A 17,162-nucleotide genomic window follows, 5' to 3' on the forward strand; every position below is an offset into this window, starting at 1 on the left:
TGTTTTGTTTTGTTTGTTTTGTTTTGTTTTTTGAGACAGGGTTTCTCTGTATTGTTTTGGAGGCTGTCCTAAAACTCGCTCAGTAAACCATGCTGGTCTCGAACTCACAGAGATCCGCCCCTCTCTGCTCCCCGAGTGCTGGGATTAAAGGTGTGTGCCACCAAGGCCCGGTATCAACTTGTTACTCTTATAGATGATCTAACGTCAGTTCCTAGCACACAAATGATGGCTGGAAACCTTCGTAGCCTCAGTTCTAGAGGATATAGTGCCCTCTTTTGGCCTCCACGTGGAACTGCATGCATGTGGTGCACATACACACATGCAGACAAAATACTAGGCAGATTTTTCTTTGGACCACCAGCTCACAAAAAAATATGGAGATGTATTATTAATTATGAAAGCTCAGCCTATACTTCAGACTTGGCCCACTAGTTCTTAAAGCTTAAATTAACCCATTTCTATTCATCTACATGTGACTCGTGGCTTTTACCTCTTATCCTGCATGTCTTGCTCCCTCTCCACCAGGCTGTTGACTCTGCCTTTTTGATTCCCTGAGACTTCTCTGCCCTCAGAAGTCCTGCCTAACTTCTTCCTATCTAGCTACTGGCCATTCAGCTCTTTATTAAAGCAATCATAGCTTATTCTGCAATAAAACTCTTACACACATAAAATAAATCTAAAAACCAAAAAGCTGGATGCAGTAGTGCATTTGTAACCTTGGCACTGGGAGGATGGAGTTAGATAGACTCTTGTCGTTCACTGGTCAGCCAAATCAATGAGCTCCAGGTTCAATAAGAGTCCCTGACTCAAAAAACAATTAGCTGGCAAGTGTTTGAAAACACCCAATGCTGACCTCTGCCCTCCATATTTGAATGTATGCATATGTATCCCTCCTATGAACACATACAGACACATGATGTAATAGCTGAAAGTTAAATGATGAGAAAATATATTCTCTACAAGAAATAATCAGCCGGGCGTTGGTGGCACACGCCTTTAATCCCAGCACTCGGGAGGCAGAGGCAGGCGGATCTCTGTGAGTTTGAGGCCAGCCTGATCTACAGAGTAAATTTCAAGACAGCCTCCAAGACAATACAGAGAAACCCTGTCTTGAAAAACCAAAAAAAAAAAAAAAAAAGAAAGAAAGAAAATAAGGAAGGAAGAAATAATCAGTGGTAGGGTGTTGTATTGGTTAGCTTGCTGTTTCTCTCAAACTTATGCCCACTAGGAACCTGTGCAAGCAATCTTATTTAAAGATGGGCAATTTATTTATCTATTTCTGATGATTTCTGATGATGTAGCCAGGTTAAGAGGCGGTCCTCTCAGAGCGAACCCAATGCAGTGACTGCCAGCTTCATAAGAAGAGGGAAATTTGGACACAGAGACATAGAAGGAATGATGGATACAGAGACCAGTGGGATGTGCTTACTTGTGGGTTATTGGGAGCCACTGGGTGCTGGAAGAGGTAGAGAAGGATTTGGGGGGTGGTTTCCAGGCAGGGTTTCTCTGTGGCTTTGGACGTTATCCTGGAACTAGCTCTTGTAGACCAGGCAGGTCTCGAACTTACAGAGATCTGCCTGCCTCTGCCTCCTAGCATCTTGGGAGGAAGCATGGCCCTGCTGATAGCATGCTCTAAGCCAGTGGTTCTCCCCCTTCTAATGTTGCAACCCTTTAATACAGATCTTCCTGTTGTGGTGACCCCCAACCATAAAATCATTTCATTGCTGCCTCATAACTGTAATTTTGCTACTGTTCTGAATTATAATGTAAATATCTGTGTTTTATGAAGGTCTTAGATGACCCTGTGAAAAGGTAATTTGACCCCCACAGTGGTCGCAAATCATAGGCAGAGAAGCATTGTTCTAAGGCTTCTAGCTACCAGAATTGTGAGACCATTTCTATTGTTTTAAGTCATCCAGTTTATTCTGATTTATTCTGATATCACTAAGATCTCTAACACTATGTTGTAGTACAAAATAGACTGTACTACAAAACTATTTTTAGAACCAAAAATAGTTAATTTCATAATGATGGAAAGGGCCAACACACCAGAAAGATGCAACAATTATAAATGAAGATATACCTTAGAGAACAGCCTCACAGTCGTGCAATCAAAGTTGACAAAGGGAGACAGACTTCAAAGCCTTGTGTAAATAATTAGTAGGACTACTAGCCATAAAATTAACAAAATTTGAACAGACCGTCCAAAAAGGCACTCCACTTAGCATATACAGAATACCCCACCTAGTAGGTAGAGAACACAATTCTCATTAAGAGCACATGAAATATTTCCACAGACTACAGGCCATGCTGCACATCAAGTCTCAATAAATAAAGGGACCGGAAGCATGTAAAGTATTTTCTATGACTACAATCAATTTAAATTATGGATGAACAGCAAAAAGAAAATTTGCAAAGCCTTAACATTTGAAAACAAACACATTGCAGTGGTTTGAATGAGTCGCATGCATTTGAACACTAGGTTCCCAGTAGGTGGCGCTATTTAGGGGGTTGTAGAAACTTAAGGAAGTGGAGTCTCCTAGGAGGAAGTAAGTCACTGGGGGTGAATGTCCTATTTGCTCTCCGCTTCCTGCTTGCAGGTGGAGATGTGATCTCTCAGGTCATTTCTTCTACTTTGCCTGCTGATTGCTGCAATGCCTCCTCGCCATGGTGGACTCTTGTCCCTTGGAAACTGTAGGCCAAGGTAAACTCTTCCTTCTATAAGTTGCCCTGATCAAGGTGATTTACCACAGCAGCAGAAAAGTAACTAGTTCACATATTCTAAATAAACAATAGCCTATGGTTAGGGAGGAAGCAACATAGGCATTTCCCTATGTTACTAAATATATACATTGTATGTGTGTATTATAAAGTTTGCAAACTTGAACTATGTATCTGGAGATGGCTGACCTTGAGCAGGGAGTAAATGTGTTCATTTTCACCAACAAGATAGTTTTGCTCTACAGACTCCACTTTCTCTCTAACAAAAATATTATTTCCAGTCAATTATGTAAGTGCGCCACCTAACTGTGATAATTTCCCATTTATGGGGAGTTTATGATATGCCAGGCATGTGCTGTGTGTTTTACATGCCACTTGACCCACACAACTGTCATGTTATTGATCCATACTCTTGTCTTGGGACATAGAGGGAATAATTTCTAGAGCTGAGATACTAGTTCAGCCCTGATTGACCTCAGAACTCCCAGAGTTTTTGACTTTCTGTGGTACTATTTATGCAGCGTCACAAGCCCAGATGCTATTACCTTCGGACAAAAGTGGCTCCAAGTTCTGTTGCCCTTATGAAAATGTCCTCGTGACTTTCAAATAGCATCATTCAAAACTCCAGATCCTGGTTTTGCAGCTCAAAGCCCTTCTCTATGCTGAGTTCTGGGTGAGCCGGAGGATTCACTAGGAATTTTAGTTAACGTCAAGCGAGAATAAAAAGAGACAAGATCTTGAGGTACTATCTGCCATGAGGCTGGACCTTTGGAAGAGGTGCTCATCAGTGTTCATGGAGGGACCAAGGATACCAGTTCCTCTTTCTGGATGTGTGTGTACTGTATACTTGCACTCCACACAACCAACATCAATCGCCCAGGTGTGTTTCTTCTCTGACACTTTACTGGAAGAAGTCTATGATGGTTTGAATAGGAATGGCCTCCACAGGCTCATAGATTTGAATGCTAGAGAGTGGTGGTGCTTGATATGGATTAGAAGGTGTGGCCTAGTTGAAGGAAGTGGGCTTTATTGTTTCAAATGCTCAAACCAGGCACGGTGTCACTCTTCCTGCTGCCTGCTGATCTGGATGTAGAACTCTCAGCTCCCTCTCCAGCACCATGTCTGCCTGTGTGCTGCCATGCTTCCTGTCATGCTGACGATAATGGACTAAATCTCTGAAATTGTAAGCCAGCCATAACTGAATGTTTCCCTTTATAAGAGTTGCCATGGTCATGGTGTCTCTTCCTAGCAATAAAACCCTAACTAAGACACAAAGTTTGCTGGGTTTGCTTTTAGTGCAACACAGGACCAATTTCCCAGGTGCCACAGTGGGCTGAGACATCCTACATCAATCATAAATCAAGAAGAATGCCCTCACAGACTTGCCCACAGAACAACCTGATGGAGGCATCCTCTCACTTGAAGCTCCCTCTTCCCAGATGACTTTAGCTTGTGTCAAGTTGACAGACTGGCAGTCACTTTCTGCTGCTACAGCTACTAACCAAGATAATAAAGGGCTACTCTGCATCTCAGTTTTGGGCTGTGGCTGATTGGCTCTGTTGTTCTTGGGACTGTGGCAGGGCAGCTCATCATGCTAAGAACACATGACAGAGTAAGACACACTCACCCTATGACCAGCCAGAGAATAGGATCAGCCCCAGAGGGGGAAGACACACAAGTTCCAAAGATCCAGACTAGGAGTGAGTGTAGCATACCCCTTACAAGTATAGGCAAGAACACACACACCCCTGTGGCCAGGACTAATCCAGAGGGAATGGGAAGTCTAAGTCTCTGACAGATCCCCCTTCTGTAAGATGACAAATGGCTCCAAGTTGCCCCACCTCTTGCATCTGAGTGGCAGTTGAAAAGGTTAATGATTTTCCACAACTCAGAGTCAAATCGGGCTGGATTATTTTTCTGTGTCACCACTGCCCCTGACAAAAGGAATAGAGTGGCCCCATGGGTGCAGATCTGATATTCATTTTCCTCAGTGTTAGTCTCACTAGACCCTCAAGGTGCCTGGGGGTGAGGTGGGGGTGGGAGCTTTTACCACCAAGAAAAGGAGTGATGTACAAAAACCAAAACAAAAATGATGCAGTGTTGGGCTGGGGGTGTACTCACTTGGTAGAATGTTTGCTTAGCATGCGGGAAGCCCTGGCTTTGATTTCCAGCATTAAATAAAGCCAGAGTGTGCCCATGATAGATGGACAGAGATGAGGCAGGGGCGGCCTTCACATTGTATTCAGTAGACAAGGAAAGCAGGGTGGAGAGAGGCCCCGCGGTGTTCTCCCCCTAACGCCCCCCCCAGAAAAAAAAGCTAATTAAAAATGTGACGCTTGGGTCTGCTGAGGGTATTTATGAGTGAGTCTAGAGATGCTCATGGTACCAAAGTTGGTTTCCTCAGCTATCAGGCAAAGGGACAAGAATCCTTTCAAGAACAAATCTGCCACCACTCAAACAGGGAAGCTGGAGTCCAGAGGAGGCAGAGTGGTCCAACGCTGGTGAATTGCAGGACCTGTGAGGAGTCCAGGGCTTCCCTGGTTTTGTTTGGGACTGACCCACAGGCAGAGTCCAGAGGAGCCCTCCTTAGCAGATGACCAAGTTTGACACCTCCCGCCCCCGGAAACCAACAGCCAGCAGATCGGAAGGGAAACATAGCTTCACTTGGATACAGAATAGGACCTTAGAATTTTTAGTTTAGAATTTTATTTTGACACAGGGCCTCCTGGTGTCCAGCTGGCCTCAAATTCCATAAATAGCTGAGGATGACCTTGAATATCTGATCTTTCTTCCCCTACCTTCTTAAAGCGGTGCCCGATTTTACAAGGCTCAAGATCGAACCCAGGACCCAGTGCTGGCTAAGCAAGCACTCTACCAACTGAGCTACACCCCCTGCCTGGATCTTTTGTTTTCTCCCACCAAATCTGATTTTGAACTAGGTGGGAGACCCAGACAGACTGCCAGAAAGGGATATTTGCGGGCCATGACCCGGGCACAGCTGCAATCATCTCGCTCTTTCTCTCCACCGCACTCCGCCAGTACCACGACTACATCTGCGCCCCACGCCACTAGCCCCTCGCGGAGAGGCGCCCGCCGAGGGTGGGCCCTGCACCAGAGCTCCAGCCGCAACACCCGCAGACCTGCCCCGAGCGCCGCGCGTAATCACGGTCGTGGGCGGGGCGCCGGCGGTGGGCGCGGCGTCCGGGTGGCGCTCGCCACTCGGGCGGTGGCGCGGGCGCCCAGGGCGGGTACTGAGGGGACCTGGAGGCGCGGCCCCGGAGCTAGGCGGACGGCGGGGCTGGGGTAGCGACCACGCGGGGCCGCTGTGCCTTGGACTCGTGAGGCTGCTGCGGGGCGCGCGGCCCTTCGCCATGTACACCTTCGTGGTGCGCGACGAGAATAGCAGCGTCTACGCCGAGGTCTCCCGGCTGCTGCTGGCCACCGGCCACTGGAAGAGGCTGCGGCGGGACAATCCCAGGTTCAACTTGATGCTGGGCGAGAGGAACCGGCTGCCCTTCGGGAGACTGGGTGAGCCTTTCCCTCGTGGCCACTGCTCGCAGGGCCCCGGAGAGCCAGCGCTTTTGTTTTTAAGGTCATTAATCTTCTCCAGGCGCTAGCTCGCTCTGGAAGATCTAAAATGGATCCAGCAAGACCTAAACCCATAGCTGGATTCGGAACGGAGCCTCGGTGCGATTGCTCTGTCTTCGGCAGTGACCTAGCAGAGTGTTGGCCTCGTCCCCGAGCTTCCCAGAGCCCGCTGCAGTCGTCTTGCAGCTTTCTGCCACCGAGGATTCCACCTTATGTGGTGTGGGTGTGGAGGGGGAGTTGTCGTTGTTGTAATCCCAGAGGCTTATGCTACCGAGAGGCCCAGGGAATTTGGGGAGGACTCACTGCATTACCCAGAGCTGGAGCTTCCAGGCCAGCCGGGTGGGTGGTTGGTTAGGGGGTGTTCCATTTCAGACCTTTCAGCTGCACCAAAAGTGTGCATTCGCAGCTGTGTGTCTAATGATGGTTTTTACAGGAGTTTGGATGCCCTTTGGTCTCCTCATGCACATGGGCGAAGCGGGCTCGGTACCACTTTATTCACATACTTTTCTGTAGGAAGGGGCAGCGACTCCCTTTTAAATGACGTAATCTAGAAGTTGTCCAGATGGGTTCAACTAGCATCCTAACCAGACTTGAGCCTGGTCTCACGGTCTCTTCACTGCACAGTTATCTGAGCAAGGCCTGCCTCTCTTTGGGTAGCTGTTTTTTGTTTGTTTGTTTTTGCAAAAATTTACTTGGGGGTGTGGCAGGTTGTAGTCCAAGGACAGAAGGGGAGAACTGATAGCGAAGAAACATCTCTACCTTGGAGAACACCCCAGAGAGTAATGTCCCATGCCTTGGGAAGGGGAGTGTTTTCAGAAATAGGTGTGGTCACAGATGGATCAGACTAGACTGAGTTAACTAGCTATTTGGCAAGCTTGCATAAGGCATTTGGGTAGCATTATAGTCCTATCAATATATGATAGCTTGAAGAATGAAGTATGTTAAGACTTAACCTTACTGAAATGGTCCGGGGACAATTTTTCATCGTTAAAGTTTATGCTGTAGCATGATGACTCCACGGAGTGGCCAGTTGGAAGTTTCAGGAATGTCAGAATAGAAATGCGTTTGGTAACCAGATTCCTCTGGAAGGGCTCAGCAAAGAAAATCTCCCGAAACTAACTTCCCCGAAAGGAGTGCAGGGACAAATACCAGCGTGTCCTTCCTTGTTTTGCCCCTTGCCTTCCTTCCTGCCCTTCCTCTTGGCACTTGACAGTGCCTGATGGCAAGAGCCTTGGTGGAACTTGGTATTGAGAACACACCAAAGGCTCTGCTCAGGCTGGGGTGGGGTAGGTGGCCTTGTTGCTGTGATGACAAAGTGAAACCCTTTGGGACCAGTCCTAAGAAGGCACCACACATTTAGCTGATGATCAGCAAATGTTTTGTTTTTATGGAAAAGACAGATGCATCCTCTTAACTAAAATGGTTCTGCACTCTCACAGTTGGGAGCATTCACATTTTTCTAAGGTGGGCTGTATAAAGCCCAAGGAGAAAGCACAGAGTCATGTTCAGGCACTGGAAGGCCAGACCAATGGGATGAGATGGTACCAGGTCAACAGTGAATCGGACCCATCTTCCCCATGGAGACCGAAAACCAGATATTTTCTGAAAGTTCTGATTTGATTGTATGCCATGGTTGGATTAATTATTGTTAACCCCTGACATCAACTCAAAGTCTCTTTTTAAACTCTTCCCTTTTGTTACTGGAAATGCAGAGCATTTTGTTAGGAGTTTAATTTTTTAAATAAAATGTATTTTTGTTATTTTATCTCCAATTTTTATCTTTATTTATTTCATTTCATCTTTTGTTGTGCTGGGGATTGAACCAATGGCCTCGTGTGTCGATGATGCAGTGTACCACTGAGCCACACTCCCGCCTCCTATTGGGGTTTTAGAAAGGCTTCTGTAGTACGAACTGTTGAAATGTTTCCTTGTGTGGTAGTGCAAAGAAGTTCTCTGGGCTTCTGACCTTGTCACAGGGCCTTCCTAATACCTTCTTTCACTTCTTAGTGGCTTCTAGAAGCTCCCGGGGTCGATGTGCCATACTCTGCTGCCTTCTTTGATGTATGCAAGTAACCTTGCTCAGCAGATTACAAGCCTATGCGTGCTAAGCTAAGAGAGGCTGTGTCAGGACCAGGAGAAGTAAGAAAGAAGGCAGCCACATCGCAGATGACCTGCATACCAGTATTAATGCTGCAGTATTGAGAGCAGATAACGAGAGGACAGAGGAACAGAAGTATCCCACGTTTGACAATGGACCGAGAGACGGGAAAGCTGGGCCTGACACATCTGTTCTGCACGCTGCTGCTGACACTGTCACTCCGCACCTGTTCTGTTTCCATTCTGAGTCTCTTCTTTCCTTATAGGTCACGAGCCTGGGCTGGTACAGCTGGTGAATTACTACAGGGGGGCGGACAAACTGTGCCGGAAAGCTTCCTTAGTGAAGTAAGTGTTCCCGAAGACCTCCATTTTTGGTATTTTATATAAATGGTTTTAGTTTTCATCCTGAAGCGCTTAGGCCAACATAAGGGATTATTTTAAGGAGAGGGGAAAAAAAAGTCACTTTTTTTTTTTCCAGATAGGGTTTCTCTGTGTAATAGCTCTGGCTGTCCTGGAACTCGATCATTAGACCAGGCTGGCCTTGAACTCACAGAAATTCGCCTGCCTTTGCCTCCCAAGTGGATTAAAGGCGTGTGCCACCACTGCCTGGCTAAAAACTGTTTTAAAAGTCAACAGCTGCCGGGCGGTGGTTGCTTTGACTACAGTTTGAGACGTTGCTGTGTATCACTTACTGAACCCTGCCTATCTCCTAGGTGAGGCTCCCAGAAGCAGAGCCCAAACCTTCGGAAGGGGGTTTGTGGTGTAAGTGGTTTCTTGGAAGATATACAAGACAAACCCATCTGCAAGCGAGGGGGGGCAGGATAGGGCAGGGTGAGTTAGGAGCCAGGCAGAAGTCATTTGCCCTCACATGGATGACACCTCAGAGTCGTCACACTTGAAGAGAGGCTGAGCTTCTGCCGTCATGTCAGTCAGGAGCAGTTCCACTTTTTCTAGGTATTTGCTCACCTAGAAACTTTCCCATGCTCTCTTGTGGGAAAAGGGCAGGGTGGAGGGTTGGGGTGGGGATAAGTTGTGAGGCATTTCTGGTCCCTGGAGAAGGGTGTGTGCAAGCGTCTTCAGAAGACTCAAGCAGCTAGAGGGCCTCAGAAGACATTCAGGCAGAATGCAGCAACCGTCCATCTCTGAGCCATTGGGGTGTGGCTAAATATCACAAGGGTGGTATTATAAGGTAGAAGTCAGCAGTATACCGTGGCTGAGATCCAAGACCAGCAGCTTGGGATTAGCCTCAGCTCTTTGAAGAATCTAATTAACAGGCAAACCTTCTCATTCCTCTAAGCCTGAACGGCTTCCTCACAAAGTGGGTTAAACTAGGTGAGTGGATGAGTGGATTCAGCATAAGGATCTGCTGCTACATATGGGTCGTGGGTATTTGTGGGTTTGTGTGTGTGTGTGTGTGTGTGTGTGTGTGTGTGTGTGTGTGTGTGTGTGTGTTTTGAGACAGGGTTTCTCTGTATTGCTTTGGAGGTTATCCTGGAACTCGTTCTGTAGACCAGGCTGGCCTCGAACTCACAGAGATCCGCCTGCCTCTGCCTCCTGAGTGCTGGGATTAAAGGTGTTTGTCACCACCGCCCGGCGGGTATTTGAGCTTTAACTTTCTTCTCTATAAGTGTAATGGTAGTAACTATCTATAGTAACTACCTATGACTCTTGTCATCATCGTCATCATTACTGTTATTTTCATATGGAACTCTCAGTCTGGTCCCTAAGATCAGGGCTGTAGTAGGTCTCCTGGACTCTTTTTTTTTTTAAAGATTTTATTTCTTTATTACATATACAGTGTTCTACCTATATACCAGAATAGGGTACCAGATTGAATTGTAGATGGTTGTGAGCCACCATGTGGTTGCTGGGAATTGAATTTAGGACCTCTGGAAAAGCAGTCAGAACTCTTAACCTCTGAGCCATCTCTCCAGCCCCCCTCCTAGACTCTTTCTCTGCAATTCATAAACAAATATGAATAGCCAAAAAGCCTTCACGTAGAGACACTAGGAGATGGGATTCAATACAAAATGCTCTTTTTCCTTGCTAATGTTTCTTTTAAGAGTTTGGGTACATATGGTAGCATCTCTGTTTTTCTTTGGATGTGGTGGTTCTGGTCTTTTCCATCTCTCTTCTCTGGGATGGATTTTCATGATTTAGCAGCAACTCATAAAAGAGTGAGGCTTCATGAAGTCTTTGTATGGTGTATTTTATTTGTTGGTTGTTTTTTCCAAACAAGTTTTCTCTGTGTTACAGCTCTGGCTGTCCTGGAACTGCCCCTCACCCCACCCAGTGCTGGGATTAAAGGTGTGGGCCACCACCGCCCGACCAACACATTCTTTTTGTATTTAGAATGTAAATGATCAGGGCTGGAGAGATGACTCAGGAGTTTGTTTGTTTGTTTTGGTTTTTCGAGACAGGTTTCTCTGTATTGTTTTGGAGGCTGTGGGTCCAGCCTGGCCTCCAACTCACAGAGATCCGCCTGCCTCTGCCTCCCGAGTGCTGGGGTTAAAGGCGTGCACCACCACCGCCCGGCTGATGACTCAGGAGTTAAGAGCACACATACAGCCCTCCCAGAGGACTTGTGTTCAGATCCTAGCACTCACGATACACTGCTCACAACTGCATCTGACTAGCTCATCTGGTCACTGTTTGGAATGTGAACATACCCACACAGAGAAATAAAGACAAAAGTAGAGTTTTGCTTTTATAAGTACGAAGCAGAGGATGCTATAAAAATAATAGTGCTTTGCATATTTGCATATTCAACAGCTGTAATGAGTCAGAGAGAATTCAATGCTGGAGTCATGACCAGTTCTATTACCTTGGACAGCAGCACTCTGAATCCCAGTGTCTATTTGCAAAATGGGCTTGGATGGTGATGGTAGTACCCATTCTTTGACCCAGAGTAACATGATATATCTTCTGTAATGGCATCTTGCAAATGGTGACTGTTGTCACCATAATCATCAACTTCCTTTGTTATCTAAGTTTTCTGCCGGGGGCTGTAGCAATTTCAGGAAGAGACTGTTCCCTCTTGCAGTGTGTCTGTTGTGATTGTGTATGGCTTGAAGGGATACTAGAGGCTTAGGAGTGGGGGTGCCAGCTGTGGGTTCCAAGGCCACAGCTGTTTATATTGAGCCAGGAGGGTTCTAATCTGTACAAATAGGACAGTATGGCCAGGCTTGCCTGAGAGGGCTTCTCAGAGCCTTAATGAGGTTCTGTGCTGGATCTTAGACTATCTGTTCCTTCTTTCTGTCACTTCAGGGAGTATCAGAAATTCATGAAGAACCTGTGGCCACAGCCTAGAGCCCTTGAGGACTTTTTGTCTCCTGGCAGGGTGGCAGGCTTTTTCTCTTCTGAGCTTTACTCCTGTGTAGGTTTAGTTGCACAGTTGCTTCCCAAACCGGCAGCTGAAGGAAGGGAGGACTTCACGAAGAGCTTACACTGGGAATTAGGGCTTCCTAACCAAGATCACCTTACGAACCAGCACTGCCCAGCAGAAACAGGATGCCAGTCACATGTGCAATGTTAGTCCTAAAACAGCAAGGGCAAAGAACAGGCGTCATCAATCTACTTTATTTAGGCAAATAAACCCAATTATGGAGGTGCTGGATAGTTTTATGTCAATTTAGCATAGCTAGACTAATCTAAGAGGAGGGAGCCTCAGTTGAGAAAATGCCTCCATAAGATCTGGCTGTAAGGCATTTTCCTGATTGATGGAGGAGGGCCCAGCCCATTGTGGCCATCCTTGGGCTGGTGGTTCTGGGTTCTATGAGAAAGCAGGCTGAGCAAGCCAGGAGGAGCAAGCCAGTAAGCAGCCTCCTCCATGGCCTCTGCATCAGCTCCTGCCTCCAGGATTGTGTCCTGTGTGAGTTTCTGCCCTCACTGCCTTTGATGAACTGTTCTTTGGAACTGTGACTGAAATAAACCCTTTCAGCTGGGCGTTGGTGGTGCACACCTTTAATCCCAGCACTCAGGAGGCAGAGACAGGTGAATCTCTGTGAGTTCAAGACTAGCCTCATCTACCGAGCCAATTCCAGGACAGGCTCCAAAACAATACAGAGAAACCCTGCCTCAAAAAACCAACAAAGAAATAAACCCTTTCATCCCCAAGTTGATTTTATTAATGGCATTTCATCACAAAAAACAGTAACCTCAACTGGCTGGGCATTGGTGGCACACACCTTTAATCCCAGCACTTGGGAGGCAGAGGTAGGCGGATCTTTGTGAGTTCGAGGCCAGCTTGGTCTACACTCTTGGTCTACAAGAGTGAGTGCCGGGACAGCCTTCAAAGCCACAGAGAAACCCTGTCTTGAAAAACCAAAATCAAACAAACAAACAAAAAACACAAACCAGTAACCTCAACTAAGTCAATGAGTGTAAGAGTGTAGCTTATTGGAAAAACACTTGCTTTTAGTGTGCAAAGCCTTTGGTTTGATCCCCAGCAATATAAAAAGTAGTCCCCACAAGAACCCACACTCTAAATTATATTGTCTTTTGACATGTTATTAATATAAAAAAATGAACTATACATTTTTCGTTCTAAGTCTTCAAAATCTGACATGTATTTTAAGTTTATAACATGTCCTGGTTCAGAGGTCACATTTTCACTGGAAACCTTTTAGCTGAATCTAGATTTCTTTTTTTTTTTTTTTTTTTTTTTTTTTTGGTTTTTCGAGACAGGGTTTCTCTGTGGCTTTGGAGGCTGTCCTGGCACTAGCTCTTGTAGACCAGGCTGGCCTCGAACTCACAGACATCCGCCTGCCTCTGCCTCCCGAGTGCTGGGATTAAAGGCGTGCGCTACCAAGGCCCGGCTGAATCTAGATTTCTTAAACTATGGTTGGAAAAAAAAATTAGAGCCAGGTGGTAATGGCACGCGCCTTTAATCCCAGCACTTGGGAGACAGAGGCAGGCAAATCTCTGTGAGTTCAGGTCAGCCTAGTCTACAGATCGAGTTCCAGGAAAAGCTCCAAAGCTACACGGAGAAACCCTGTCCTGAATAACCAAAAAAGAAGAAAAAGTATATTTAGGGGTGGGGATGTGGCTGGCTGGCTCTGTTGATAGTGTTCACTTAATAGGTGCAACAAAATCCCAAGGAGGTAAGCCCGAGTTACATAAGACTCTAACACACACACACACACACACACTAAAAAGTAGATTTCTGTAGCCAAATTGTTCCAAATTTTTTTTTTGCAACTTTCTGTTCCAACAAATTGTACCTTTCCCCCCCCCCCCCCAAAAATAAAGGTTTTTAATAACTGGATCATCAAGCAAACCTTTCATTTAATATTCATATACACATTGGCAAAATGGATTGCTTTTTAAGGAAAATTGACTAGGGTTTGAAGCAAAAGCATACATTTGAAAAAAGTTCATAGGAGCTGGAGAGATGGCTCAGAGGTTAAGAGCACTGGCTGCTCTTCTGAGGTCCTGAGTTCAATTCCCAGCAACTACATGATGGCTCACAATCATTCATAATGAAATATGGTGCCCTCTTCTGACCTGCAGGGTTACATGCAGACAGAACACTGTATACATAATAAATAAATAAATCTTTAGAAAAAAGTTCACATTAACTGTATCCCAATTATGTCAGCTGATTTTCTTACTATTAGATTTAAAGCAGTAGTGAACATATCAATAAGTAACTTTAAGTTACTTTTGACATATTTTCAGTTTTTCAGCCAATATTCAAAACACAAGTAAAGTCTTCTGCATTTTGTTGCATGATAAAAATATGTAAAATCATGATTATTAGCATGATATGAAATTGGAACACAAGTTATCCTATGTGTATGGTTTCTTCCTTGATTTATACATTTAGCTTATGTGTGTATAGTGTGAATATATGTGAGATTTTGTGTATCAGTGCCATTAAAAAATCTATGACTCGCCGGGTGGTGGTGGCACACGCCTTTAATCCCAGCACTCGGGAGGCAGAGGCAGGCGGATCTCTGTGAGTTCGAGGCCGGGCTGGACCGATAGCCTCCAAAACAATACAGAGAAACCCTGTCTCATAAAACCAAAAAAAAAAAAAAAAACTATGACTCCTGGGAGCACCACTCCCAGACCCCCCTGTCCCTGAAAAGTCTTCAGTTCCTTTCCTAGACCTGAGTAGTCACTCACTGTGCAGGCATTAGGTACGGAGTTAATGCCAGTTCCAGCTACGGTAGGAGCTCAGCCTTCTTACTTTGAGTGACAACACCAGAGACCTAGTCCTGGGCAGTCTCAGCCAGGATTGAGTGTCAATCTATGGTGTCTGCAGCATGGCCCTGTGGAATCTAGAATCATCTCCTGGATGGGGGGGAGTGCAGGAATTGAACCAGGGTCCTCTCCCACTGAATTTTCTCCTTAACCAATAGGGTTAACGAATGTTTAAAGTCATTTTTTATCCTAATGTTTAGCTGGCAATTTCATTTTGCACATTGAACATCAATAAAATCTTGTTCTCTTGGCCAAAAAAATGAATAAAATGAAAATAAAAATCTATGAATATTGAATGAAACGATATCTTACTGGGTGAAAATAAAGACTTGGCAAGTATTTCTACTTCAAGAAGATGCTTTCACCTCTCCACCAGAGAGTATTGGCAGAGAACACGCACTAAGGGCTCAGTCTTCTGTTGGATTTTTTAAATAGTTTTCAGAACCAGTGATTCATGTGACATGATGTTTGCAAGTGTATTCTGAGCCATTTGGGCAGCTGTGGCCAGGATGCTTTTTATAGAGTGGGCCTGAGAAAGCAAATGTTTCCAGTTTGTATCATCAGGTGCAGAAAAGCAAATGTTTCCAGTATGTTCCATATGGTGGAATGCGGTAGGAAAGGAAACGCGTGTCACCATCCCAGTAAGCCTGCATTCTAACCCATCCTCGTTCAAGTTCTGTCTGCCATGACAGAACCTAAGTTTTTACATGTGGATGAGATTCTTTGACAGATGCAAAATGTTAAAAGATGCCTGCACTACGAGTTCAACATTGTTTAGGCTGAATTTTGACCATATTTTCCCATATAAGCATACCCAAAGCATTAATTGGGCAACATCTGCATCATAATTTCTTAAGGCTATAAGGAGAACTTTCATATTTTTTAAATGTTTAAATTAATTTTTGGTATTAGAGTTTGTAGCCAATGGCTACTTGGGGATTAACTATACTACTTGAGAAATATCTGTTTTAGTTAGGGTTACTATAGCTGTGATGAAACCCCATGACATAAAGTAACTTGGGAGGAAAGGGTTTGTTTGGCTTATGCTTCCACATCATAGTCCGTCATGGAAGAAAGTCAGGACAGGAACTCAGATAGGGCAGGGTCGTGAAGGCAGGAGCTGATGCAGAGTGCTGCTTACTGACTTGCTCCTCATGGCTTGCTTAGCCTTCTTTTTTACAGAACTCAGGACCCCAGCCCAACCTACAGTGGGCGGGGCCCTCCCCCATCAATCACTAACTAGTGAAATGTTCTTCAGCCAGGTCTTACCATGGGTGCGTTTTCTCAGTTGAGGCCCCTCCTCGCAGATGACTCTAGCTGTGTCAGTTGGCTTAAAACTGCCCAGCACAGTATCTTTTCAAGCTAATTTATGTTTGTCATCTATCCATGTACAGTGGTTTTCTTTTTTGTGTAAGAATGGAAGCTATTTTGTGGCCAACTGAAGTTCCAAGTTTAGGTCCTGTTAAAAAGTTGTTGACAGGCCAGGGCATGTGCAGCTCAGCTATAGAGGGCTTTCCTGGACATGGGAGTTCCTGGGTTCTGTCCTCAGCACTACAAGGGGAAAGAAATACTTAAGAATGTTTTTGTTCAAGGATTGGTGAGATGGTTCAGTGGTTAAGAGTGCACACTGCCTTTGCAGGGGAAGTGAGTTTGGTTGCCAGCACCCACAGGGCAGTTCACAATCATGTCTGCCCTTCAGCTCTAGGGGATCCTCACAAGTGGACATACTCACAGATACACACACACACATACACATGTATACACACACATATACAGATACACACACACTTAAATATAATAAAGTAAATCTTCTTTAAAATAGTGTTTGGTTAGGTATTTATGATCTCAACCACTAACATTATTGATTCTTTCTTGACTTGGAGAGAAAATTGCTCATCAAATATTCTTTGCTGGGAATGTTGTGAGCCACCATGTGGGTGCTAAGAACTAAACCCAGGTCCTCTGCAAGAGCAGCAAGTGCTCTCATCCACTGAGCCATCTCTTCAGCACCAATATTTATTTTTTAAACCAGAAAAATAGTCGTATTCCACCTTAGAGGCCACTCATGGTGTGCATAGCTAGCTTTCCTCACTGTGTAATAAACACGTAGTGTCTCATCCACACACAGAAAATAAGCATTGCTTGGGCTGAATTAATCTGCTGTTCCTGGATAGAACGGTGATTCTTTTGTGTGTGACCTGAGCGCTGCAATACGGTAATACAGGAGATGCATCCTGTTAAATCAATCAGGTTGCACTTACTGGAAGAATATGAGTGCAGTGCATTAGTCTTCTGATTAAAATTAGATATAGTTTATGGCTTACTTCCTGAGTTGTACTGGCCACCATTCAAATGCTCACTGCTTGCACGAGACCCATGATGACCGTTTAGGACAGTGGTGCAGAGCTGAGCATCCAGGAGCCTAGAGGTTTGTTGATTTATATTTCTTAGTCACTTTGGGTTGAAGAAACTTTCAAATCCTGTTTGTTGTTAAAGTGGCTTTATTTAAATGTGTGTGTGTGTGTGTGTGTAGTGTGTGTGAGTGTGTA

The 17,162-nt window shown here is 45.2% G+C and overlaps 2 protein-coding genes across 2 annotated transcripts in view; one reads left to right on the forward strand and one right to left on the reverse strand.

Annotated features, from left to right (window-relative positions):
* LOC121140294 overlaps nt 1–6,094 on the reverse strand; it is a 31,869-nt gene extending 25,775 nt beyond the window's left edge. The window contains exon 1 of the mRNA XM_040744989.1: nt 5,748–6,094. Within this exon, the coding sequence (XP_040600923.1) occupies nt 5,748–6,094 (347 nt within the window). The remainder of the gene's footprint in view (nt 1–5,747) is intronic.
* Ttl (tubulin tyrosine ligase) overlaps nt 5,919–17,162 on the forward strand; it is a 31,119-nt gene continuing 19,875 nt past the window's right edge. The window contains exons 1-2 of the mRNA XM_005068606.4: nt 5,919–6,249; nt 8,673–8,751. Of these exons, the coding sequence (XP_005068663.1) occupies nt 6,093–6,249; nt 8,673–8,751 (236 nt within the window). The 5' untranslated portion in view covers nt 5,919–6,092. The remainder of the gene's footprint in view (nt 6,250–8,672; nt 8,752–17,162) is intronic.

The sequence above is a fragment of the Mesocricetus auratus genome, unplaced genomic scaffold (assembly GCF_017639785.1).
Source record: "Mesocricetus auratus isolate SY011 unplaced genomic scaffold, BCM_Maur_2.0 Super-Scaffold_100004, whole genome shotgun sequence".
In the NCBI taxonomy this organism is placed as follows: Eukaryota; Metazoa; Chordata; class Mammalia; order Rodentia; family Cricetidae; genus Mesocricetus; species Mesocricetus auratus.